The sequence below is a fragment of the Mauremys mutica genome, chromosome 3 (genome assembly GCF_020497125.1).
Source record: "Mauremys mutica isolate MM-2020 ecotype Southern chromosome 3, ASM2049712v1, whole genome shotgun sequence".
NCBI classification, from domain to species: Eukaryota; Metazoa; Chordata; order Testudines; family Geoemydidae; genus Mauremys; species Mauremys mutica.
The window spans coordinates 107,652,240-107,679,994 of NC_059074.1; the positions used below are offsets into that span (position 1 = coordinate 107,652,240).

The window sequence follows — 27,755 nt, forward strand, 5'->3', positions numbered from 1 at the left end:
AAAATTTATTCAACAGACAGCCTACAATTCCGGGTGGCGAACCATCAGGTCCTGCTTGGCCAATACAAGTTCAGTCTTTGGCACAGTCTTATAAAGTTCCAGGATTCCATTCCTCAGGGTGAGGCTCAAGAGTTTGGCACCCTGGTAGAGGTCAGTACCGCAGCAGCCAGATGCTCCCTGCAAATGGCATGGGACTTGGCAGCGTGGGTGGTCACATCGGCTGTGGTCATGCAATGCAGCTTCTGGCTCCAAACAGTGCGCCTCTCCCAGGAGATGCAGGCCTCGATTCAGGACCTCCCCTTTGACAGAGTTGGACTGTTCTCCGATCAGACAGATGCCAGGCTACATGGGTTGAAGGACACTAAGACTACCCTTCACTCGTTGGGCATACATACCCTGCAGTCTGCCAGAAAGCCATTCTGGCCTCTGCCGCCATCAAGGCTTTGACAAGCCCAGCAGGGATCTGCAAGAAGGGACGCTCAGTTTAGCCATCACTGCCCTTCTTCCTCCCACTCACCTGCCCAGCCCGGACCCACCAACACCAGGGCGGCCAAAAGCAATTGTTTTGTGGGTGCGCTCAACAGCGAGGCCCTAGTCATCCAGCCGGATCCTGCCCATCCTTTCCTCAACTGCCTTTGTGCCTTCCACTCAGCCTGGTCGCAGGTTACATCAGACCGCAGGCTCCTGGACATAGTAGCTCAAAGCTATACCTTGCAGTTTTTGGATACCCCTCCTTGCCTCCCCCCTGCTTCCCTATTCTTCTGCAGAGACCCCTTTCACGAGCAACTCCTGGTTCAGGAGGTCAACAAGCTCCAGCAGTTGGGGGCTGTGGAGGTGGTTCCTTGGGAAATGGAAGGAAGAGGATTCCAATACTTACTAATCTCAAAGGCCCTGGGGGGCCTCAGACCCATCCTGGGTCTGCGTGGTCTCCCTGGCCTCCATTATTCCCTCTCTGAATCTGGGGGACAGGTACACTGCTCTCAATTTAAAGGACACATACTTCCATGTCTCCATATTCCTGGGACACAAACATTTCCTGCATTTTATAATGGACAGGGGCCACTTCCAGATCACAGGGATACCCTTGGGCCTGTCCTCGGCCCCCAGGGTGTTCATGAAATGCGTGGTGCCAGTAGCAGCTTACCTCAGACATTGGGGGGTCCAGATCTTTCTGTATCTCGACAACCGGCTTATCAAGGGCAGGTCTCCGGAGCAGGTGCAAAGAAGCCTCGATCTGGTGCGTTCCACCTGCAGTGATCTGGGCCTGTTAATAAACATAGCAAAGTCCACATTAACACCTGTCCAGCACCTAGAGTTTATCAGAGCGGTTCTTGACGCCGCACAAGCCAGAGCCTTCCTTCCAGAAGAACGCTTTCAGGCCATGTCGGATCTCATAGCCCATATAAGGAGGCATCCAATCATCATGGCCCACACATGACTGCGACTGATGTGCCACATGGCATCATGCACGTATGTGGTCAGTCACACCCAGCTTCATTTGCAACCCCTGCAGACGTGGCTGGCAATGGTTTACGCAGGTATCCCCTGGACTGAGTGGTCATGGTACCAAACCACATCCTCTCATCCATGGACTGGTGGCTAGACCCCAAGCCAGTGTTGCAATGAGTTCCCTTTGTGTCTCCAGCACTGTCACTCACCCTGGTCTCGGATGCATCGGACCTGGGCTGGGGGACCCACCTGGGCTAGTTCAACACCCAGGGCTGCTGGATGCAGCGTGATATAGCCCTTCATATGAATGTCAGGGAGCTCAAGGCAGTGCACCTGGCCTGCCAGGCATTCTTGCCCCACCTGAGAAGCAAGGTGGTGGAGATCCTCACAGACAATACGGCCACAATGTATTACATCAACAGACAAGGTGGTGCCAGGTCTTTGGCCCTGTGTCGGGAGGCGCTCAGTCTCTGGAACTTTTGCATGTGGCATCCATCCATCTGGTGGCCGCCCACATACCTGGAACCAAGAATGTCCTCGCAGATCACCTCAGCAAGACCTTCTCATCTCACCATGAATGGTCCCTCCATCCGGAGGTGGTCAGCCTGATCATCTGAAGGTGGGGGACTCCCCAAGTGGACCTGTTTGCATCCAGACGGAACAGAAAGTGCCACATATTCTGTTCTCTGAATGGCAGAGATAAGGGATCCCTGTCAGACGCCTTCCTGATTCCATGGTTAGGAACGCTGATGTACACCTTTCTACTGGTGCTGCTTATCCACAGTGTCCTGCTAAAGATAAAGCAAGACAAAGTGTCTGTCATCCTGATAGTCCTGGTGTGGCCTTGCCAACACTGGTTTGGCAAGCTGCTGAGTCTTTTGATGACCGACCCAATGCAGTTACCTCTCTGACTGGATCTGTTGTCGCAGAACCATGGCAATCTGCTGCACCCGAACATGGTGTCGCTGCACCTGACAGCGTGGCTGCTGCATTACTAAGTGAACAGGAGTGCGGGAGTGCTCTGCTGCGGTCCAACAGGTCCTGCTGCTCAGCAGGAAGCCTTCCACCAGGGCTATGTAGCAAAGTGGAAGCACTTCACATGTTGAGCCTCGGACAAGCACATTCACCCTGAGGAGTCCCCACTGCATAACATCCTGGACTATTTGCATCTTAAGCTTCAGGGCTTGTCGTTGTCTTCGGTCAAGGTACACCTGGCGGCCCTTTCAGCATTCTGCCATCTGATTCAGGGCAGGTCGATCTTCACCCATCCCATGACAGTGCGGTTTCTGAAAGGTCTAGAGCACCTGTACCTGCATGTCCGGGACCTGGTCCCGCCGTGGGACCTGAATCTTGTGCTTTCAAAGCTCATGGGTCCCCCACTTTGAACCCTTAGCTTCCTGCTCCCTTCTGCTTTTCTACTGGAAGGTGTCCTCCTTGATCGCTATAACTTCGGCCCGGCGAGTGTACGAGATCAGGGCACTCACGTCGTAGCCGCCTTATACTGTCTTCTGCAAGGACAAAGTCCAGCTGCGTCCGCATCCGGCTTTTCTGTCCATGGTCATTTCTCAGTTCCACACTGGTCAAGACATTTACTAACCAGTCCTCTGCCCAAACCCTCATGCATCAGATGAGGCACACAACTTGCATACTCTAGATGTCAGACAGGCTCTGGCCTTCTTATTGATAGCCATTCCGTAAGTCAACGCAATTATTCATTGCTGTCGCAGACAGGATGAAGTGTTGCCTGGTATCAGCCAGAGAATCTCGTCTTGGATCACGGCCTGCATCCACTACTGCTACAAGCTGGCAAAGGTGCCTCCGCCAGCAATCGTGACAGCTCATTCCACTAGAGTGCAAGAATCTTCGGCGGCCTTCTTGGCTCAGATGTCGATTCAAGAAATTTGTCTGGTCACCATCTGGTCATCCATTCATACATTCACGTCGCACTATGCACTGAACTCAGCAGGCGCGAGATGACGCTGGCATTGGCAGAATGTGCTACAAGCTGCACGACTGTGAACACCAAGCCCACCTTCATTGATACTGCTTGCGAGTCACCTAGAATGGAATTGACTTGAGCAAGCACTCGAAGAAGAAAAAACGGTTACCTCCTTTTCATAGCTGTTGATCTTTGAGATGTGTTGCTCATGTCCATTCCACTACCCGCCCTCCTGCCCCTCTGTTGGAGTTATTGGCAGGAAGGAACTGAGAGGGCATGGGTCGGTGGTGCCTGATATATTGCGGCATGAGCGCAGCACTCTACAGGGCGCCACAGCTGGCTCTACAGGTACCGCTAAGGCAAAAATCTCTGACAGCCGCGCACGTGAGTGCGCACACACCTAGAATGGAATGGACGTGAGCAACACATCTCAAGGAACAACAGTTACAAAAGGGACGTAACCATTTTTTCTTGGTTTTAAAACAGATATGTTCTAGGAGGAATTATTTTGGGGAAGTTCTATGGTCTGTGTTATACAGGAGAGCAGATTAGATGATCACAGTGGTCTTTTCTGGCCTTGGAATCTATGAATCTATTAATTTAAATGATATATTAAAAATAAGTTCAGTTTAGTTACATTTTGAATATCTTGACTGTTTCTTTTTAATAGGAAAAGAAACTTTCACTCCTTTAAATAATTTTGGTTCCAATTAGTGCATTGTTCATATATTTTAAAGAATGGTTAAAGCACTGCTAACACATACTAATAATTTTAATTACCGTCACTGCTTTGATTTTCTGTAGACGATATCTAAGGGCTTGCCTACACACACAGTGCACTGGTTTCATTAAAAGTGTGGTTTTAAACCAATTTATTTAAACTTGTCCAAGTTTTGAGTAGCAATTTAAATAATAAATTGTATATTGTGTAAAATATCAATTGTTTTTCTTTCAAAAACTGCTTTCCTTTCTCACTACATGATTTTCTTAACCCTCCTCAAAATGCTCTTCAATTTTTGCATCATGTTCCTAATTGCTGAGCTGAAAGAATCATAGCTGGTGGAAGTTAGCTTTGGATTGCAAATGACTATCAAATTTCAGTAATGAATACAACTACTATACTAATATTATTTTTGGATTAATACAGAGTCCAGTTTGTTTCAGGATTGGTACCGCATAGCTTTTCCCATGTGTCAATATTTTTCTTGCCTTTAAATTATATAGGTTGAAATTAATTAGTTACTAAATGGACAGGCCATCTAAATGACAGCTTTGAAATAACTACAAATATTGTAGTTTTTCTCCACATCATTTCCAAGTAGATACTTTTTAAAGTATTTCAGGAAAATTACAGTTGACATTTTTCTATACTCTTTCTCCATTGTGAGCTGCTGACTTTAATAGGAGTTGAGACTGCTCGGCACCATATAGGATGAGGCCCTTACTGAGTAAACTTTGGTTTATAAATTAAAATTGCTAGAACCTTTTCCTAAAGTGTTGATATGGTGGTATCTGAAGGAGGCGTCATAAAAAATAAGACTTTATGCCAACAAAACATTAATAGAGCTGGTGCTGTAAAAATAAGATTAGGTTGGTTAATTTAGGCTTTCTTCCAGTAAATTAGTTGAATACTGGAATGATGCCTTGTCTATTTTCTAAAGAATGACTTTCTAGTTTCTTTTGGCATCATAATATGAAGGAAAAAATGTCTGAGGAGAACTTGTTCTTCTTTTACTTTTCATACGTATAGCCCAGTGTGGTGATGGAATTCAGCCCAACTGGTTTGACTCAGTTAAATGTCACTTGGGCTATGAAATATGGACAAATGTATACATACCATCTATGTACAAGTATATTTTTTAAAAAGGCGTAAACTGGCTCATCTGATTCACTAAAGTACACTGCCATTATACAGTAATCTTACAGGTTTGACAGGTGCCAGATGCCAGAATATTCAACAGCTATTCTGTCTTAGGCTTTATATTTTGAAGATGAAAGTAGGTGCAGGTATGGAGTGTGTTTTCATTTTGGATAAAATTAAATCTCCAGAACTTCTTTCCTGGTCATATGCTGTTTGTTTTGGAGGGCTGGTTGTTTCACTGACATGCTTTTACTGGTGAATCTCAATGATACTAAATGTTTCCGCACTGTACGACAGTGGTAATTATCATCTGGATTTGGCTGTTTTGTATATGCTGACTTCTTGCCATATAACAAAATTGAACCCAAAAGAATCTCATTTATAATTTGCTTTGATTGGCTGATATGTTGTCCATCTATAGTAATATAGATACTTAAATCATTATTTAACTTAATCATCTGAAAAATCATTGGTAATTATTCATCCAGGACATATGAATCAGATCCAAATAAGGTTAAACTGAAGTTAAAAATTTTAAAACAAGCTTTAAAAATTGTATTAGATTTTGTCCACTAAACTATTTCTATTAATTGACAAACCAAAAATCTATACTGTAGATTTAACTTGTTTAAACAGAATACAACAACCATAAAATGTATTTTCCTGGTGAAATGGAGTAACAATAATAATTAATAATACCTAGCTCTTACTAGAAAATTAACAAAGATATTTAGTTTTTAATATTTACTATCTTTCCATTTTTTTTATTTGCCCAAAATCAGCTGTCTAAGGAAATATAATGGGTACTTAGAAACATTTATTGATAAGTAAACAACTGAGATTATGAAGTAAACACATAATATCAGCAACTACATAGTTTGTGAGTTTCAGAAAAGGAGATCCAGCTGAACAGAACTGTACACGATAAAACTCATAAAAATATGTTTATATTCATGTTTAAACATTCAAAGAATTAAGTTTACAACGTCTGAGTTTAAACAAGTTTTCTGTTATTAAAACCCCCATCGTATAAGAAATGAATGCTAAATATTCATTTTAAATAGTAAAATATTATGACCTGTTATAATAGGTGCTTATTATAAATTGCCCATGCTTTTATAATAATTCATATTAACGTCCAATATAACACATGGTTTTTAAACAAAAATCTTCTGGTGAATATGCCAAAGTAGTTCCCTAACGACCACCATTTTTCACCTTGAGTAGCATTGATAGAAGTGGGCTTATTTACAGGGTAAAATTTACTATTCATTATGAGTACAGGTTTCAGAATCTGGCCCTAAATTATATGGCTTATATGGGCTTTAGCCTTAACTTTCATTGAATTGGTTAAGCCCTTGATGCAGTGCTTTTAAGCACATGCTTAACTTTAAGCACATCAGTGGAACTATTCACATGCTGGTCTGCTGAATCAGGGTTTACGTCTCGAACATTTTTTTGAAAAGTAGGAGTGTGTGTGTGTTTGAGAAGTTTGTACAGATCAATGTTTGGGTTTGTTTTGAGAAAGCTTTTGGCTGGTGTTTGTCAGCATTACAAAAAATACGATCTTGCTTTCTCTGATTATAAGACTGAAAATATTGCAGATATGTTGATAATATTGGGACAAATGCTTTAGTCTGTTTCTCAGTAGGTAAAAGTAGAAATGTAGTATTTGTGCAAATATCTCAATAGGGGATGTTTCTGTATCTGGAAGATTATACAGACAGGGAGAGATTGGCTTCAGCTGTGAGTGTATTATTCCATGTTGAGAGTAAAGCAGTTACACAATAAACACATAAGCCACTGTCCTTGTTTCATGCAGGTTGTAACATGATTACAGTTAACTTACTGTAGTGTGAAAGCTCTTCTGAGCTACCTCAGATAAAGGGCAGATCTTTCTCAAAGGTATTGGTTTACTCATAAAAGGCACTGGATCACGTAAATGTCCAGATTTTGAAGGTCCCCATATAATATTAGAATGACACGAAAGAAACTGAGAATTATATATAAAAATGAACTTAACAATAACGGAGTAGGACCAGCACTTCTTCTCATGCTCTTTGTTAATATAAACAGACGATTTCAAACATTTTAAGTAAAACATTATGAGATTAAGGCCTGAATTTTTCTTATATTTTTACTTTTTAATTATCTTGTTTTTGCAGGGGAAGTCCGTTTGACACCAGAGGACTTCGCAAGAGCTCAGAAATATTGCAAATATGCTGGCAGTGCTTTGCAGTATGAAGATGTGAGCACTGCTGTGCAGAATCTACAGAAGGCCCTCAAGTTACTGACTACAGGCAGAGAATGACACCTTTGTCCAACAGATTCATGTATTTTGCCTAAAGAACTAACAATCCATTACTTTACCTTCTGCCTATTAGGGGGACACAGTTACATGAAAGCTCTCAATTCCATTGACCATGACAATGAAATCTGTGTCTCAGTATCAGATCCCTGAGGTAGCACTAATCAGCAAGCTCAACCAGTTTTCATTTTCCACACAGTGGAACTGGAAACATATGGATGCAGTGATGTGATCAAGATACTGGAGAATGCACTCTGAACACTGCTTAAGAGTTAGAATTAATGTTACAACATTTAGAATGTTTAAGGAAAAACACAGAATCTATCTTTACCATGTTGGAAAAACAAAGTAATGTGCTCTACTGGTATTGAATCTGAATTTATCACTGTTAATAAAATTTAAAATGAAAAATGGCTTTGGGACTGGAAATAAAAATTAGGGCTTTTCTATTGAAATTTAGATAGCAGGAGTGTGGGGCCGGATGGATGATGAAATTATCTTAATGTACATCGAGAAAAGTCCTATTGTTTTGGTATTATCTGAGACCAAGTTAAAGGTGGGAGGCTTGAAAAGAAGAATACTGAGATTTAATTGATAATTTATTGTACTGGAATGTCCATTTCTTGAAGCTTTGGGCAAAGACATTTAGAAGCTCCTCCCCTTCCTCCCCCCTCACACCCAAAACGTGTGTGTGTGTGTGAACTGCTACATATTGGTTTTGGTAACTGATTCTTACTCATTTTGCATGGGCAATTTAAATTTTATGTATTAAGGATTGTTAAAAGAAGGTGGTACTAGTGTTAACCAGAGATGAGCCCAGACCCCAGATCCTAACAGCGTGGATTTAAGCTTCACAGCTGCCCCATTTCTTTCACCAGCCAAATGACCCCTCAACCAAATACCTGACTTTGACACCTTCATAGTCTCTGTTTAGATCCAAACTTTGCAGGTCAGGTTCATCTCTAATGTTAGTGCAACCGAGCATCCTCCCCTGCTTACTTGCTTGTGGAGACACTGGGGATTCTAGAATTGATTAAAATATTTTGGAATTTGAACTCTGAACACTTTATAAGCTCTGTCCTGGGGAATTGTGGAGCTATTGATTGTTAAAACTCCATCCATGCTGTATAAAAATAAGTGAATAAAAGATTCTTAAATTAGTATGACAGCCTTAAATGAGTACACTATAGAAGTTTGTCTATTTGTATAATACATCTTTGAATACCAGTGAAACCTGATAGACGTTATTCTTTACAAAATACCAAATCAGATGTGCACACCTGTTCATGCCTACACTATTTTCCAGGGATGGAAATATAGCTGTTATTTAAAGTACATAAAAGCAGCCTAATGGTATGTAAAATCTGGTGCACAGAGCACATCCAGTTAAGACTGCAAGCTCTGTACAACAGCATGTTTGAAAAGGTAGTGTGATCATTTGTAATGTATTCTTAAACATTTTAACCTAGTACAAATTAATACATAAAACAAGTTCATTCTTACATTTTCCCACTATGGGATAGAATCCCAGTTTAGACAATGTTTGTCTGTGTAAGGGACATTGTTGCAAGTTTAGAACAAACAATTCTGAAACATTACTGACAATAACTTTCTGTAGCTCTCCACAACGGGCTCATGGTTCATTATAGTACTTCAGGCAGGTCAGAGATGCTTCAGTTTGCTGAACAAGCCCTTCTCACCATCATACTAAACTACTGGTAAATTCTTCCATATATACCGGTATATAAAATGAAGGGGGTTTATTGTCACTAGAAACGCTGGATTTTAAGAAAAATATGTTGAATTATCAACCTAGAGAAACCTGTTGCAGTCTAGAAATGACTGTAAAAGTATACAATTTGGTATAGCACTTTTCATCTTAGGATCACACAGCTACTTATAAATATTAAAGAATAAAGCCCCAGAGTACCCTGGGGAAGAAGCTAAGTTTTACTAGTGGTCTGACTTACAAATTAAGTGAATGTTACGCTTTGTTCTAACGATGTTTCTCAAACGAGTACAGTGTTAATCGGGGCTTATAAAATTAAAAATAAGTTTTCTCTTGGAAGAATTTATTGAGCCAGTGCAATGGATTAGAAGGAAATAATTGAGTAGAACTATACACTGAATTTATAGGTCGCTCAAGAAGGAGAAGGACTGGCTTCTGGCTACAAGAAATACGTTAAGTCTCCAAGGAGCATCATTAGTAGAGCAGCCGCGGGCAGCAGTCGCAGCATTTAGCTTTTCCAACCAGATGAAAATTTCAGTGTGGTGTCTACGAATGGGATGGAAATTTAAAATGATTTGAACTAACAGGTTTCCAAAGCTGTTTGCTAGGGTCTCAGTAGCATTTTTTCTTAAATCAAACTGCTTGTATGGATTTTCCCCCACCCCCTCTTAGGAAATCCTCTAGCATTCTGTTGCCTGTAAATTCAAAAGTAATCTAACGCTGAACTCAAAACAGTCTTTTTATATTTTTAAGCAGATCAAGGCATTTTATAGTACAAAAAAGGTCTTCCCCTTTCAAGGACTAATTTTTAATTAGCTATTGTTGACAACACAGCTACTACAGATATTTCAGTGTGCTGCTGGCACACTACCTTTTTTTCCATCTACACACAACCAAATTCTGTGTGCCGTTCTCATTGACTTCATTAGAGGTTGTGTTGCATCCATGTAACTGAAGGCAGAATTTGTCCCAACTAGGTTCAACCAAAATAAAAGAGAGACTTAAAAATGAATGTTTGTAATAAACATTTTGCTCTATGAATATTTTTGATTTAGTGCTTCTCATCCAAACAGATTAACATTGCAATTTATGAACATTCCACTGAAATAAGGCCATTTCTGGGATTAGCTTAATATTGCACCTATTTCAAAAGTTTATATTAATGTTATGCAACAGTTCAGGAGCAGTGAAGTTGCTATATTCAGCTGTTGCAGGGAGGATTTAAGTAAGTAGAATGTAATTAACCTAATTGGAGTTTGCCACAAGCAATGAAACAAGCAGTCTTGATCTTAAGTAGCATGGGAGCTTTTAATAAGTGTTCATGAACTCATTTTACATTCTTTCTGAAAGGTGATACCTCCACCCACAGCTCACTCTAACACTGTGCTGGGAATTAGGTTAATACTGACTCAACCAGGAGTGTCACTTGCTGAGTCATACACCATTGCCTGCAAGTATAAATCTGGGGACTCCATCCACATGCCAATCAAGCATTACCCTGCTTAGCTTGTGCAAACAACCCACAGTCTAAGGAGTGTAGAAAATAAATAGTGCCTTGCTTGCCCTATGTTCATTTTTGCTATTAATAACTTTCAGATAAATACATTTATTAAAAGGTTTTAATTAGTATTAATTTTATGCATAGGTATATCTATAACACTGATTTTCTTAATACTTTTAGAGTTCTAAGTTTTAAACTTCCACCTGTCCTGTAGGTAGGAAGTGTCTTGCAGTAGTTGTAGTTCAGGAACTCGAAGAGTTCTGTGAAATTCACCTGCAAGGCAAGAAATCCTCTGCATGATACAGTGGGAACCCTTAAGAAGTGCCACTGTTTTGAAAGACTCTACCAATTCTGGAGAGAGTCCATTAGAATTGCTGCAATCATTCCAATTGATGGAATGTTTCAAGGATGACCAGTGTAGGTCACATGTAACCTTTATATTTAAATGTTTCCATTAATATTAAGTTGTTAAAGATAAGATTGCAGTAACACCCAATTTAGTTTTCAAGTTGGAGCCTCTAGGTCAGTTACAGAAATTTTATATAGTAAAGGACCACAAGACAACACTTTGAATGAGAAAACCAAACTTTATTAAAGAAAAAAGTTAAGCAAACAGGCATACAATTATTACTTGCACAATACTACAATAATACGTACACTCAAAGATGAAAGTGTATCAGTGGGTGATCAGTCCACTGACAAAAGAGTGAAGTACAGCCTTATAATTCTGTTCCCTTTTGACATTAATTGGAGCTCTCTCCAAATTAACAAAACTACTCCTTTGTAATCCATTGTAATACTAATTAACATTCAACTGTCCCTAACCATAATTATATTTCTGCAAGGGGCCAGCAGCCGGAACCCCAGAGCGGCAGCGGGCTGAGCGGGTCAGCCCACCCAGCTCTTGGGTTTCAGGGGTGGGCTGAGTGTCTCTGTCAGCCCCGCTCTGGGGTTTCAGCTGCCGGCTCCTGCCAGCCGGGGTCTCAACCCACTGCCAGCCTGGGGTTCCTTCACCCAGGTCAGCAGTGAGCGCTGAATGGGACCCCAGCTGGCAAGGGAACTCAGCCCACTGCCGCTCTGGGGTTTCCACCACCGGTTCCTGCCAGCTGGGGTCTCAGCGGGCGCTGAGTGGGACCGGTGGTGGGACCCCGGCTGGCTGGAGTTTGCGGTGTAAACCCCAGAGCAGTGGCAGGCTGAGCGGCTCAGCCCGCCCCGCATGCCATCAAAAATCGGCTTGTGTGCCACCTTTGGCACACGTGCCATAGGTTGCCGACCCCTGGCATATAGAGGGACTTTGCAAGAGCTCAGAAGTTCTGTGTCATTGCTTCCTTGAGTTTAAACATTTTCTATCACCTGTATTTCCTCATTCTGTGTTCCTGATGTAAATAACTTTCAACAACAAGTGCAAGAAGCCAGCAAACTTATGTGGACCATAGGTAACTTTGGGAATAAAATGAGTGATGTCCCTTGAAATTGAGCATAGTTGACAGATATTGGGAATCTTTGAGTTTTGAAACTTTAGATTCTGCCAGAAAGCACAATGCTATGAGAGCTTCTGATGCCATCTGCCTCTGCAGGTAGAAATTATAACTTTTGAGTGAGGTCTAAAACTTGACTCTTGGAGGTTGCCAGCTCTGTAAGGTATATGGAGCCTCATGGAACTAATTCAATTCTCAAATGATTCTTTCTGCTCACACCAAATACAACTTTATTACATCCTTCCCTGAGAAATACACTTAAAGCTAGTGAGTTATAAGCTCCACTAGGAAAGCTTGTAATTCATAGATCACTGCTGATTAAATGCAGGTTTCATTAAAGAGAGTGAAGCATTTTGCTCTCGAGGATGCGAGACAGGCATGGCCATCAAGACTTGGGATTCCAATCCTAAACCTGACACTAACTTGAGTGATTTTGGGCAAGTCACTTAATTTGTCCTTGCCTCAATTATCTCATCTGTAAAATGGGGATATGTATGCTTACCACATCACAAAACTGTTGAGAATTATTTACTGGTAGTTTAACGTTGGCACAGTGCTTTGAAAATATAAAGCACTGTATAAGGATTAAATTGAGTACACTTGAATCCAGCGCTATAAAAGTCTGTGCTCTTTGACAATATAAAATGTCTTTTCAAAAGCTTTTAGCATGAGTCTATCGGAGTAAATGCCTAAGCTTGGTTAACAATCTAAGAACAATTTTTAATGTAAGAACACTACTGGGCATTGTTACTACATGTTTAATCATCACTAATCTTACTGATTTCGGCAGCATGTATTCCAAATACATTGTCACTTCCCTCACTGTTTACTGTTTGGATTGTTCCTTCCCACGGCATACGCACCACACAAGATGTAACAACTGCTGAGGGTTTAATTTATTTTCAAATCAAATGCCAAAGCCTGTGGTTTTATTACCTCATGCTCTCCATGAAGGTGCGCGAGAGAGTCTTTAGCTCAGAAGATCAGAAGTGAGATAGCAGGCTCAACAACTGATGGAAAAGTTTGTAAAAATGTAAAGGCTGGAAGCAGAAAAGGCTGCCAGATTTTCTTTCCTAACCCCCTTCTTCCTCCTCCCCCCAGTAATATAGACATGCTCATTACAGAATACAGACGAGGTCCACACCATGAAGAATTTACCAGCTACTGCAGCAAGAAAAAATAGGATGTGACAAATGAAGTGGAGGAGGTACTGTGAAGGTTTTGTTTATGCAACACTTGTATCAACATCTACAGAAGATGTGGATTTTAAGGAAGGGATTTGAAGAGGTGGAGGGAAAGAGAAGTGGCAGACAAGAAATGACCATTCCCAGTGCAAGGAACAGCAGCAGTGGCATCAATCTCTTCTAGGGTGACCAGATGTCCCGATTTTATAGGGACAGTCCCGATTTTTGGGTTTTTTTCTTATATAGGCTCATATTACCCCCACCGCCATCCCCATTTTTTACATTTGCTGTCTGGTCACCCTAATCTCTTCATAGGGAGGTGAATTCCAGTCATCCCTCCCCCCAGCAGGGACACCATTCTTGTCCTTGCTTGTCCTCTCCCCCCCCATCCCCATCTTTCCTCCCCCTGCAATCGCTATCTCCCTCAGCCAGAGAGTCTCTCTTACCACAGAATGCGTGAGTCAGTGCCGTCAGGGAGTGGAGTTTTCAGCAGACTTCCCTGTGCTCTGCCACACAGGAATAGACTTCCTGTACATCAGGTCACAACCAATTTGTGTGGCACTGAGACCCCATGCACCAGGTTGCAACACCACTCGCTGAAGTCTGGCCCAGTTCCTCCTCCACAGAGGGTGACTGGGTCAAACTTCAGTGGTACTGCAACCACACAGTTTGAGCAATGCTCCCAACTGCCAGCTGCACTGATTTAGTATGGGACCACTGCTTAAAAGTGGTCAGGCCACAGCCCCCCAGCTGTCCTTCAACACGCACATGTGGGAAGCTTAGAGAGTATTCTGAGGTTCAATTTGGGCTCACCTTCCAGTCCGTAAATATACTTTGATCTCAGCACGCAACTGTAAAGGAGTGTAAATCACATTAAATATACCTTCAGTATAACAAAAAAGAGCAAGTAAATTGGAAAGCACCATTTTGACAATTAGCTGATGTAAAGTATGGCTGAAAAAATGTCTTCTCAAAATTAAAAAAAAGGCTCCCCTCAAAAACATTTTAAGAAATTAGTCAGTAGTTGTAAATCATTAAACTGTTAGTAAAGTAAATAATAATATAAAAAATAACTTACAGTACCATGGAAACATGCTGGTTTCCTGTGTGTTCTGTCTGCAAAGTTCTTAGATTCCGACGGCAGAAGAGACCATTGTGATCATCTTGTCTGACCTCCTGCAAAACACAGGCCATGGAATGTCCCCAGAATAATTCCCGGAGTATCTCTCAGAAAAATGTCAAGTTGATTAGCTGAGTTTTGATTATGCAAAATCAACATGGTCCCTTGGAGAAGGATGGTTAAAATGATGCCCCGCACTGAGGGTAGGTCTACACTGCAGCTTGGAGGTGTGGGGTAGCTGCATGAGTCAAATCCCACCTGAGGCAGATTACTTTTGTGTAATGAAATATATCTGGACTAGTGACAAAGAGCTTTTTGGTTCCAGATCCATTGTGTTGCCAGTCCTTCCACTGTGCAGGCTCTCATTTAATACCTATCTTTAGACCACCATAACACTGAGGCCGAGGCCTTCGCTTTTCTTTCATTTGTGACTATTTCCTACTAGAAAGTGCTGTGTACTTCTGACACTTTGTAATAAATAATCAAGAGAATCTTTTTTCCCAATTTATCTAAACTCCACTAGATTTTCCAAGAAAACCAAGACTTTGCTGCCTTAAATGTTTTTGAAGTTGCATGGATGCATCAAGATACCTTTTCATGGGTAATCTGATTGTGCCAAATTTTGCTGTCAAGGACCATGCAACATAGGATAAGATGATTTTATACAATATGTTAATTCTGCTGCCAAAGGTGCTGTCATTTCTCTCTTACTGATTCCTACGATGAGACTTAATTAAAAGAGCAGAAAGAAAAAATAAATGAAAATAGAGGACAGTGCTATTATTTTTTGCTGGTAGGAGTCCTGCAGCTCAGCAAAAGAACATATACTGAATGTACTGGCACTAAAAAGCCTTTATTGATGAAGTGGGTCTCCACAGCTATCCTCCTTTCCAGCCAAACTCTGGGGAATGTACAATAACAAGACTTCATTTAGGAATGTTTGCTCTGCACAGAAATTTCTGAAGGAAGATGGATGGGAAAAAAAAAACCTAAACCCAGATTGTAAAGTTGAGCCATGTATGAAAGTGAAGCCAGTTTCATCTTTCATAACCTATATCCTGATCTGTGTCTAGGAAATGTACTGTTAGTAGATCTCCATTTACTCACAATATAATCAAAATGTATGTTTTCCCTCACTTGTCTTTTTAATTTCTCCTCTGTCAAATATTGGACTTCCCTCCCTCCTGCCTTGCTTCCTTTTTGTATGCTCTCTGTTAGTTCTGTTACTGGATGTTTCATTTATTTTTCTGCCATGTGGACATTTTAATAAGAAGAAGATGCACTGTAATTTTTATATGTGTCAACAGAATTGGTATTTTTCAGTGTAATGGATATGTTTGTCTCTTGCTAGAAATAATAGAAAACAGATGTTCTGTATGTTTGAAATTTCAAAACAATAAAATATATGGAGGGAAAAGCTGCCTGAGCAAAACCCATGTGTGATGTAATTCTATCGAACACAAAGGATTAACACCCGGGATTAATTTGTTTTTGGAAGCATAGCCAGAATAAGAGAGAACTCCACAGATACACTTATCTGCAGAACAACTTCTACAAGGGTGGAAGACTCAGCCATCTCAACTGCTGCTTTTTAAATCTCATTTTACAGTGGAGACAAAGGAAAATTCAAGGTTTTAGAATCTGATTTAACTTGGAAGTGAGGGGTGGAGAATGATTTATGTGTGACTTTGTAGTTGGCTCCATAGGCATTTAAACATGTGGCAAACCTTTACTTAGTGGCTTCAAAAGAATTAGTACAGAATATGCATGACTTTTTGTCTGGTATTGAACTTTGTTTAAATACACCATATTACACTAAGTGGCTGGTAGCAGGGCCACCCAGAGGGGGGGGCAAGAGGGGCAATTTGCCCCAGCCCCGGGCCCCACAGGGGCCCCCACCAGAGTTTTTCGGGGCCCCTGGAGCAGGGTCCTTCACTCCCTCCGGGGGGCCCGGAAAACTCTTGCGGGGCCGGGTGCAGGAGCTGCTTCTGCTCCCGGTCTTCGCCGGCGGCGGGTCCTTCCGCTCCGGGGCGGAAGGACCCCCCACTGGCGAATTACCGCCGAAGACGGAGCGGGACCCGCCGCCGAAGTTCAGCTCGGTCTTCGGCGGTAATTCGGCGGCGGGGGGCCCTTCCGTTCCGGGACCCGCCGCCGAAGTGCCCCGAAGACCGGGCTGCGCTTCGGCGGCGGGTCCCAGAACGGAAGGGCCCCCCCGCCGCCAAAGACCCCGGGCCCCTGGAATCCTCTGGGCGGCCCTGGCTGGTAGTACTTTGTGTAATGGCATGCATAAACAATGCACACATTTCAAGAACTCATTTAACCTAAAATGCACAGTTATCACTGTAAGGGTTCTATAGATTTGCATAAATCCAGCTTTTAAGTGGTTATCCCACACACACACACACACACACACACACACACACACACCTTAAATTCTGACCACAGCGTGTTTGTCACCCAACAAGAGAGGAAGGTAACAAACTTGGTCAGAATTCTTCTGGAACAGAGTCTAATACACGAACGTTGGCTTCCAGCTTATCTGTGTGTGTAATTATATCAGACCTTCAGCAGTTTCGTTTGTCAGCCTTTTTCCTTCAGGTAAGAAGAGGTTAGGACCCGAAAATCTTTCACTAACAATGAAATGAAAATGCAAGAACAGGGATTTGAACTATCAGGAACAAAATTAGACTCCAGTGATGACCATGTGGGGTTCGGAGCAAGTAAGGCTAAGCACAGCATTCTTTTTTTGTGAGTGTGTTTACCCCTCTAGGATGGCTTTCAGTTATTGATGCCTGCATGCACCCTGCATATTCATACCTATCACTGAGTCATAATTGATGAACAACTTACATAAGCTGTTTAAAAGAAAGCTAAACCCCTCCTCTGATATGGGCAGTAATAATGGCATGTATGTTAGAACTGGTGAACATTAAACAAAACCAAATAGCTTGTTATTGACATCTGATTGGATAGATCATGTAAGGAGCTGGTCAAGATCTCGCTTTAGTCATCCAAAGAGATGCTGCATACTTAAGTGCATGTATGCTGTTATGGCCAAATTCTGCCTCCAGGTATATGCTTACGACTCTTTAAATCCTGGGATTGCTACTGAGGCAGCAGGGTCAACTTCTTGGAGAGGGACTGTAGGTTTTGAGGGTGGACATGGAGCATTCAGAGAGGAAATAATGGGGGAAACCACCAAGAAAGTCTTGGAAGGAGGAGGGATTTAGAGAGAACTTCCAGACCCTCTTGAAAGGGAAGAGAAGGTGATGTCTCTGGAAGTGAACTCAAAATGTTTGAATTCAAGTGTTGAAGGGGAAAATAGTCTTAAGATTCAGGTTAATCTACACTGAAGCTTTTAGTCACTGGGGACAGCTACTTGAAGGCTGCACTGGTGCAAACTTTTGTCTGCGAAGACATACAAAACTGTGCCAGTGCATATCACAGATTTGTCGGTCTGCTTTGTTACCAGGGCAAATCCCTGGAGTACACAAGGCCTGGGATTGCATATAAAACTATTTAGGTATTGGGCTGGGAAAGTGCAGACATGTTTCCATACTGCAGATACATTCCTTTTTGCATTTCTCTTGGCTTGATTCCAATAATCAATACTCTGATGGTGCTGGTAGATGGTGATAATGCCGTACCAGAAAAATTTCCTCTGGCCCTGCTATTTTCTGCTAAATTTAAGCTTTCCTATTAAAAAAAATAATAAAATGAGACATTTCTAGCCCAGGTGGTTGAAAAGATAACCTTCCACACCTGATCTGATGCACTGCTGTTACACTGAGAATGTGGGTAATCAGAACAATGCCTCTGAAACGTGTAAGCTGCGTCCATTCATCAGTATCTTGGACATGGCAGGACTGGAAGCTAGTGCTGTGGTGCTAAGTGGAAAGTTTGGAATCTCCTCTCTCCAATGGTATACCGGTTTCTAGCTGTTTTGGACTACAAGCGAAGACCATAAATACATCACTTGTTGCAGAATTGAATATTATCTGTCTGGGCTTTGGAATAATGTAACCTGGGGTAGTTGGGAGGAAGGAAAGAAATGAATTTGATGCCAGATTGATTGTCTTTTCTAAATGGCACGTGCTTTAACACTCTCAGAGGTTAGGAAATTTGAAATAGTTTTGGGGGAGACTGATTATTGGGCAGAGAAGAGGTGAGAAGGTCAAAAGTAGATGGTAAATGCAATTTATTACCTGGATAGCTCCATCATCAGTATGGTGCATGTCTGTGTGTGATGTTATATACATGCGCACACACACAGTGTGCATGTAATATAGGGGAGAGGCTTTTGTGTCTCTTACTCATATTTTATATTAATCCCTTTAGTTATTGCTATCAGGATTTGCCTAGGAGCTGAGCTTTCACAGTTTCAGGCTGAAGCAACCTCACCTGGGAGACTATGGCTTCCTGCCTATCCCATGCTGTACCTTGTACGATATAGACCTTCTCTGTTGAAGTTTTATTCTGGAATACAACTTTCCTCTCTCCTCTTCCCTTTTTTCCTATTACTCCCACACCTATAGTCAAACGACCTGCAATGCAGCCACCCTTATCCTGGCTGAGGGTGGCTGGATTCAGTTCTCACTGTACCCCATAAGCACTGCTCCCCAAACCAGCCAACAGAGTGTCTGAAGAAGATGGAAGAAACGCCCTCTCCATAGAGGATAAGTATTTATTTATTGTTCTTGAGCAACATTACAGACAAATTGTTTGCCTGGCGTAACTCCTTTGGCAGGTCTTACACCAGGGATGAATTTCTTCCTGCAATGGTATTTGGTTTTAATTTTTTCCATAACTTCCTATACTATGTTTTTCCATATCTTCCATATCTCAACATTCCTTCCATTATAATGCCAAGGTTAATTTATTGATATTTCCATTGTTGTTTTCTTTAACAGAATCTTTGTATCTGAAATTTGGACTAGACTTGCCAAGACTGGCAACCCAATGAACCTAAACTGAGCTTTGAGAAAAAGTCTGGGCTCATTTGTGGTCACAAATTGAGAGTATGTTTTGGCTAAGTTTGCTTTTCATATTTTGGGTTTGTCTGAATAAGAACACTTAGGGGACGCAAACTCAAGTGAACTGAGGCAAAAAAAGAGATTCATAAATTCCAAGGCCGTAAGGGACCATTGTGCTCATCTATTCTGACCTCCTGTATAACACAAGCCATAGAACGTCCCCAGAATAATTAGAATAATTCCTAGTGCAGATCTCATTTAAAAAAAAATCAAGTCTTTGATTTAACAATTGCCAGTGATGGAGAATCCACCATGACTTTTGGTAAATTGTTCCAATGGTTAATTATTTTCACTGTTGAAAATTTATGCTTTATTTCCACTATGAAATGTCCAGCCTCAACATGCAACCACTGGATCTTATTTTCCCTTTCTCTGCTAGAATGAAGAGACCATTATCAAATACTTATTCCCCATGTAGGTACTTATAAACTGCATTCAAGTCACCCCTTAAACTTCTCTTTGTTAGATTGAGCTAAATAGATTGAGCTCCTTGGGTCTATCACTACAAGGCACGTTTTCTAATCCTTTGATCATTCTTGTGGCTCTTCTCTGAACCCTCTCCAATTTTTCAACATCCTTTTGAATTGTGGACACCAGAACTGGACACAGTATTCCAGAAACACTCACACCAGTGCCAAATACAGAGGCAAAGTAACCTCTCTACTTCTACTCAAGATCCCCCTCTTTATACATCCAAGGATGACATTAGCTCGTTTGGCTGCAGTGTCGCACTGAGTGTTCAGGTTCAACTGATTATCCACCATGATCCCCAAATATTTTTCAGAGTCACTGATTCCCTAGATAGAGTTTCCCGGACATGCTACATTCTTAGTTCCTAGATGAATTCATCTGTAAAAACCTCTGCAAAATGAAGCAGCTCAGTTTCACGTAGCTCTGTCTGCAAGTATTGTGCCAGAGATTGTAGCACTGGCCAGTTTTCCATATATGATGTGTACTTATTTGACAGGTAGGTTTTTTGCTCTGTGCACCTCTTTCTCCACATTCTGCTATTCCTCTCTTGCAACAGGGAATTTTATTTCCCTTCAATAACAAGTAAGATTTTAGATATATTACTTTGGTCTTGAAAGTTTCTTTACTAAATGCAATCAGAGAGCAATACTGAATGTCTGATTGAATGTATTGCATTGGGAGCAAATAAGATGTAGACCATACAGATGGCTCTTCAGAAAACCTCTCTTTTTGGAATTCAGAGGTGTAATGTTTAGTTTCCATTAAGTACTTGGAAATGTTTTCAATATGACTCTGACTATATGCCCAAGCAAGGCAGTAAGAACTCCCCTTATGCCCCTGCACAGGCTGCCCAGACCTTGATCCCAGGGATGCAGGTGTAAGCAGGCATTGCATGACACTTACTCCTCCCCAATGCAGACAGGGAATGGACAGAGTCTTGGCTCCACCCCTTCTTGTTTGGCCAGTGTAGTGGAGCTGGAGTGAGGAGAGTTGTAATTTGCTGCTAGTATAGACCAACAACAGATTACTCAAATTTCTCTCTTGCCTCCCAAGGCTTCTTCTGAGGTGATGCAGTTCATGCACCATTCCTAGCAGAAGGTTGTATCCAAAGTCACAATCTAGCTGTTAGTTTCATAACAATGACACTTTTTAAAATGTTTGTGCTTTTTACAGTTTATTAATAAAGTTATTTTATTTAGCTAGTGACTGTTCTATATAATATTATTTTCACCATGCATGCATGCATATTATGTGATGTTGTTCTCTATTTTCTTGTTCATACAAGCTCAATAAAACCCTCAGCTCTTATTTTTAAAAAACAGAAATCCACTAGATAGGAGATTTAAATTTGTAAAAGGTTCATCAGTCAAATGATTCTCATTCACTCACAGTGCCATGGATTCATTGCTAAATTCTAATACATTTTTACTATTTTTTCCAAGGGAATTTAGCATTGTTTGAACTAGAAGAGGCCAAGCTGCCACTCTGGAGATGAAATTCCTGTGCCATAAGCAAAGATACAGGACTGGCAGCAGCAGTTCAGGAATCACCATGTGAGTGGACCAGTGGGCTCCCAATCTGGAACAGAATAAATTCATACAGTGGTGAGGTTCACTCTTCATAATCATTGAACTCTTGGCCTCTCTGCAGAGATTGTTGACAAAGGTAATAAGTGGTACTAATTATGATGGTGGGGTTTTAATATCAAGATTAAGCCTCTCTTTTTAGTGAATGAGCGTGATCTCGTTACATTATTAATAGGGTACAAAGTGTTGAAACACCAAGTTTGAAATATACAAATTGTCTGCTTAATATTACAAGCAGTAATCTCTATGCAAGTCTCTTCAGCAAAAATAAGCAAGCTCTCTGGGACAGGGACTGTCTTCAGCTGTGTTGGCTGGGGCTTTTGGGCAGTGCCATAATATATTGTTATTGCTAATAATGATCTAAGCTGCCTTCTGTCATTTGCTCCTCTCCCCAAGTGTTTTGCTGCTATTTTTGCTTGAGGAAAAATCTGTCACACCTGTAAAGGCATTTAAATGACAATATTTCGCATATATAGCACTTTTGCTCCCGGAGCACTTTATACAAACAACACCAGTGCTGTGGAGGGGGAACCAGCTAGGCAACAGCACACTGCATAACACTGGTGTGAGTGGAAAATTTGTCCAAGGATATCTGGGCAAAGCCCACTTTTCAAAACCTGTCATAGGATCTCAGTCTTATCGAGAGAATACAATGCCTCAGTAGCTTTTTAAGGGCTCACACAAAAGACTCATATGTAATACTCAATTTATCTACCTCAGAAAGATCAAATAAACCCTGCCAGGTGTTGTCAGTAATCCTGAGGTTTAGACCTATCATCCTCTATGGAATTTATCATAATGAAAAACAAAGTAGTGTTGTATAAACAAACTGGACAATGGGTGCAGTGTTGATAGTGACATTATTTACATGAAATAAAAAGCTCTACAGGTTGTAAATTCCGACGATATCTTATCATTTGTCAGAATCACAGTAGTTCATTCAGCACTTGCCCTCTATACACATTCTGTACATAAAGCACTGAGGTCTAAGGCAAGAAAAAATGCATGGAGGTGATGAGAGGGAGTATAGCTTTTATCTTAAACCACAGTGCATAATCAGATAGCTCTAGAGCAGTTAAACTATCCATTTCATGGTTCTGGTCTCCACTTGGGAAAGTAAGTAGTGCAATTATCTGGATGATATAAAATAGGTTAGACATTACAATAGTCAGGAGAAATAGGAATTAATCTTTTCTTTTTTGTTTTGGGTCAGTCTTGCTTCCTGAAGTCTGTGTGTTCAGCAAAGGGATCATTTGTAATGGCAAAGAACGAATTGTTCTGTAAAGAGGAATACAGCAGAAGGTAATGGGGAGTTTTCCACAGCTCTTAATGATTTTGAGTATTCGAAACTGCATTTCATTAGTGTCCACATTTTCAGCTACTGAAGCATTTTGCAATATTTGTTGTTTGATTTACTCTTTTACAACCAATGGAACATTTTTCCCATTATCAAGTAAGAGACAGAGGGCTATTCACAGCTTCTGTGATTTGTGTTTGAATACCTGCTATAATTCCTCTCAAGTATTGCTATTAATGTCACCGTTATTGAATGTGTATTCCTTCATATTATAGCAATCAGACTTACTTTACATTTTTAAGACACAATCTGTTCTGTTAAGCTTGTCTTTGCGATTTTTCCTGTGCTACAACACTCCTATTCCATATCTGTCAAATGAAAAATTTGCACACCAGATAAAGTACAGATAAAATAACAAATCACATCCTATACCATAGTCTCCAATACATTCTAAAACATACATACATAGAGCATTCTTTAGTGTATTCCATCGATACTTAACATTTGAAAGTATTCATAAGATCCAATTCAACGTGGTCCAATTTCAGTTTAAATTACCCACCTATCCAGGGCTGGGAGATGTTCCACAATTTGATTTACAAACATCCATACAGCTCTAAAGCTGCCAAAATAATAAATCCAAAGCTCCATTTTCACTGTATGTCCTGTGCAGCCTAACTTGTCATCTTACAAGGGGGAGATTTAGACTCCCAAGAAGTAATATAGTTACAAAGTTTTATGTCACTAATTCAGCATTGTGGCAGACTTCTGTGGGAGGAACTTAATATTTCTCACCTCCATGATGTTTTTGGTGACATTGACAATTGTCTGTCAATAATTCTGTATTTTCGAGCAAAATCAAATTATATGTTGCAATGTCCTTCCCCACTGCAATTTCTCCAATAGTGCTTCTGTTGTCATAGTTTCACAGACCCACAGCCTTGCAGATGTTTAATAGAATCTACATAACAATTCAGGCCCTGATCCTGGAAGCACTTACGCACACACATGTGTGCACACACACACCCCTCTCTCTTCGCCACTTACTTCTTCAGTGTTACTGCTTCTGCAAAGTGGTTAGTAAGACATCTATCATGTGAATTTAAAAACTGATACCTACCTGTTGGTCAGTCACCTACAAATAATAGGCTAGTCCTGGTCTTTGCCCTCAGCCTACTTGCTTTGGCATACATAATCTTGGGTGAGAACAGAGTCAATATTGCAAAACCATAATCCCTCAGGCTAACTGGTGAGATCCAAAAGGGGAGCCCTCTCTGGTCTTCATTACCCAAAACGGGAAGAGATCCTCGAAGTTCCCACCAGATACTCACAGTCATGGTGCACCGTGTATATAAAGCTCACTTCTGTGCATATCTTCTGTTTAGGGTCAGGTCTACTCCAGGCTGGTGTAGCTTGATGGCTTTTGCTGGCTGCAAACAGATTCAAGAGGCTGGAAATGCAGCTGAGGCTTGGCAGGTTGCAGGTGATCCCAGCCATGACACACTTACTCTGGTGGTACCTGTTTTCTCTGTCATGTTGGCAGCAGGAAGGGAGAGTGGCAAAACCGTTTACATTGGCATGATCCTCTCCTGCTTTCAGGCCAGTTTCTGCCAGCAGTGGAGTGGAAAGTGACCACACCATGCCAGACACTCTGGCTCTTTAAATATAAAGGTTAAATAACATGTTTCCCCATTTCCTGGACAAATGTGATGATATAAATATATTCAATGTTCAAAGGGCTATAAGAATTATCATTTTCTATTCAGCAGAGATACACACATGCAAGACCTGCAAAAGTGGTTTGCTCTCACTTTTAATCTATTTGGCAGAAAATTGGCCACTTGCAAGAAAGCTTTTCTGATTGAGTTCTGAGAGAGCAAACAATGATGGATTTAACTGGATGGCTGCCTAACACGGCATGAGCAATCTCTTCCACAAGAAGCTCATCCAGAGTGCTAGCAGAGCTACTTTGATGCCATAAACCTCTTTATGCTTAATGGGCCAAATTCAAAGCTGGTGTAAGTGGGACTGCTCTGTAGAGATAAGAGGAATGACATCTTATCATACCCGGAGTGAATTTGGCCTAACGATTCTTCTTGGCATGTGTGTGCTGAAGCAGAACATTTATATTGTACAGTGGAAACAAAAGGAAACAAGGGATTTGGGATCCTTGAAGGCTGAAGGAGCCAAGCTGAAAACAACAATATTGCAGTGCTCTCCAAGCACTACATAAACCCATTTGGAATATAGTCATGCGTGATAAAAAAAAATGGAATCATAAGGCTGGCGGGGCTTATTTGAAAGTCAAATTATAACAGATGGGACATTTTATTGACATTGAAGAACCAACCTGTGCACATAATAGCCAACTATTGACTGAGGCTGGATTTCCAAAAGAGCCTAAAGAAGTTAGGCACGCAAGTCCCATTTTAATTTAACATGATTTGGGTGCTTAATTCCTTTAGGGTACATCTAAACAGCCTGAGACAGTGAGCTTCCCAGCCCAGCTCAGTAGATTGGGGGAAGGACATGTTTTCATCTTTATTACATGGGGCGGTGGGGGGGGTTGTTTTTATTTTTTCTCATTTAGTCCCAGCTCAGTGCGGCCTAGTGGACAGGGCACTCGATTGGCACTCCAGAAACCTGGGTTTCTTGGGCAAGTCCCTTTCAGTGCCCAGTTTTCCCATCTGTAAAATGAGGCAAATGATACTGACCTCCTTGGTAAAGCCCTTTAAGATTTATGGATTGAGAAGTGCTATAAAAGACCTGGGGAGTAGCATTAAAATGGAAATGATTTTTTTTAAAATGTCCCTCCGAGTAATTCTTGGAAATGACAATAAAAAAATAAAAATTCTCAGTCTTGAAAGGAGAATATGGAGCACCAGGCTGATGAGCAAATTCTTCCCCATGGGACAGCATCAAAATACCAGTCGCTTCAAGGAACCTCTGAAAAGCTGCTAGCCACAAATAGTTGAATCTCTAGTGCTGCTCTATAAGGGTACGTCTATACTTACCTGCCGGGTCAACGTGTAGCGTTCGACTTCTCGGAGTTCGAACTATCGCGTCTAATCTAGACGCGATAGTTCGAACTCCGAACGCGCTCCCATTGACTCTGGAACTCCACCACCGCGAACGGCGGTGGCGGAGTCGACGGGGGACTTCGATCCCACGGCGTCTGGACGGGTGAGTACTTCGAACTAAGGTAGTTCGAGTTCAGCTACGCTATTCGCATAGCTGAACTTGTGTATCTTAGTTCGACCCTCCGCCTTAGTGTAGACCAGGCCTAAAAGAAATAATTACAGTCAGGTGAGAGTTTTGCAATTTTATAATATCCATAACAAGTCATCTTATAAAGTTTACCAGACTTCACTCTTAAGGCCTGGTCTACACTACAGTGTAGGGATGCCGGTATCCATGTCGTTATACCAGTCCAGTTTATCCCTGTTTCGTAAGCTATACTGGTATAACTACATGCATGCTAGGGTGGGTCATACCACTTTAACTACACTGGTAAAGTAAAGCACCACGACATTTGTGTGTAGACAAGGCCTAAGTCCCATTTCAAAAGTGACTTAAGAATCCAAGTCTCATTGACCTTTTCAGCCCTTGAATCATCCTTCAAGTCCTTCTCTGTGTTATTCAGCCAAAGCTAAATAAAAAATACTTACATTTATTTTACCTTAGTTTGCTGATTCTTAAGCAGTGAAATCAATGAAGAAGTTCAGAGGGATGGTCATCACTAAACAAATCGAGCAGAGCTGGTGATAGGCATAAGCAGACAAAACAATTGGATAGGGCATCAAGCATCTCAAGGAGTCTCCCTATTCACTTTTTATTATGTGTTGTGGGGGGAGGGGAGCAAAAATATTCCTGCTTAGGGGCCCCAATGGGCTAGCACCGCCTCTGAGAAGGAAACCCTTAAAGAGAATAAAGTAGACATAAAAATCAACTGAAAGGTACATAACAATCCTGTCTTTCCATGAAATCAAAAAATAATTAAGGAGCTACAAGTTCCCCCATAAAAGATTTTCCAGTGGAGATCAGGCAATATGAGTCCATTAAAAATAAAGTAAAACCAGGCATAGGCATACTTGATAGTGGGGGAAATGGCAAATCTTTTGCAAGCTGGCAAGAGGCTAAAATGAACAACTGAGTTCTAAGAATAGTATAGTAAACTGGTGTGCAGTACAAATACCTATAATAAAACAAGCCTTTCCAAAGGAAATGTCAAGTATTAAAAGGTGGACCAGCAAAAGGGAGTATCTAGTGGTAAGCCTCAGATGCATTATTGAGAGAGATCTCTGTGCTCTGCCCCTCTTCCTCATTCTTCACATAAGTCATTTTCAATCGTGTCAGTTCTCATGACCTAAATCAGTCCCTAAAGGTGTGAAACAAAGTCACATGTACAAAATATTTCAGAATGGAAGACCCCATGGAATTCTCATGCCCCTCAGAGAGAGGAACGCAGATGACAAACACACTGAAGCATAAAAGCCAGGGAAGATGGACATAGAACTAGCAGAAGCTTGCAGTGGATGTAAGAACCTATAAAAGTTAAATTGTCTGTTTTAAGTACTTGTTGCTTAAGTTATGAAATAACAGTAATCTGTACTATAAATTGGCTTCCAAAATGTCTACTGTCTAACGGCCAAAAATCTTCCTTTAATGGGCTGGGAAAGGCCATGCACTGCCAGAACCTCCCTGTCTCCTGGCTACAAACTCGTCGTTAATGATCAGTAATGAGTAATAACCCGTCTTTTGGAAAAACACTGGAGAGCAAATATTTAACAAATTGACTC

General features: G+C 41.3%; 1 protein-coding gene and 2 long non-coding RNA genes across 3 annotated transcripts in view; 2 read left to right on the forward strand and 1 right to left on the reverse strand.

The window, feature by feature from the left end:
- Positions 1–8,718, forward strand: part of VTA1 (vesicle trafficking 1) — a 74,313-nt gene extending 65,595 nt beyond the window's left edge. The window contains exon 8 of the mRNA XM_045010023.1: positions 7,415–8,718. Within this exon, the coding sequence (XP_044865958.1) occupies positions 7,415–7,560 (146 nt within the window). The 3' untranslated portion in view covers positions 7,561–8,718. The remainder of the gene's footprint in view (positions 1–7,414) is intronic.
- LOC123366500 lies at positions 1–14,567 on the reverse strand. Its single transcript, XR_006578108.1, has 3 exons — positions 14,528–14,567; positions 1,145–1,264; positions 1–463 (listed from the first exon to the last, which is right to left on the reverse strand). It is a non-coding gene; the product is annotated as an uncharacterized LOC123366500 (long non-coding RNA).
- LOC123366501 lies at positions 13,846–27,465 on the forward strand. Its single transcript, XR_006578109.1, has 3 exons — positions 13,846–14,772; positions 21,516–21,738; positions 27,376–27,465. It is a non-coding gene; the product is annotated as an uncharacterized LOC123366501 (long non-coding RNA).
- Positions 27,466–27,755: the final 290 nt, after the last annotated feature.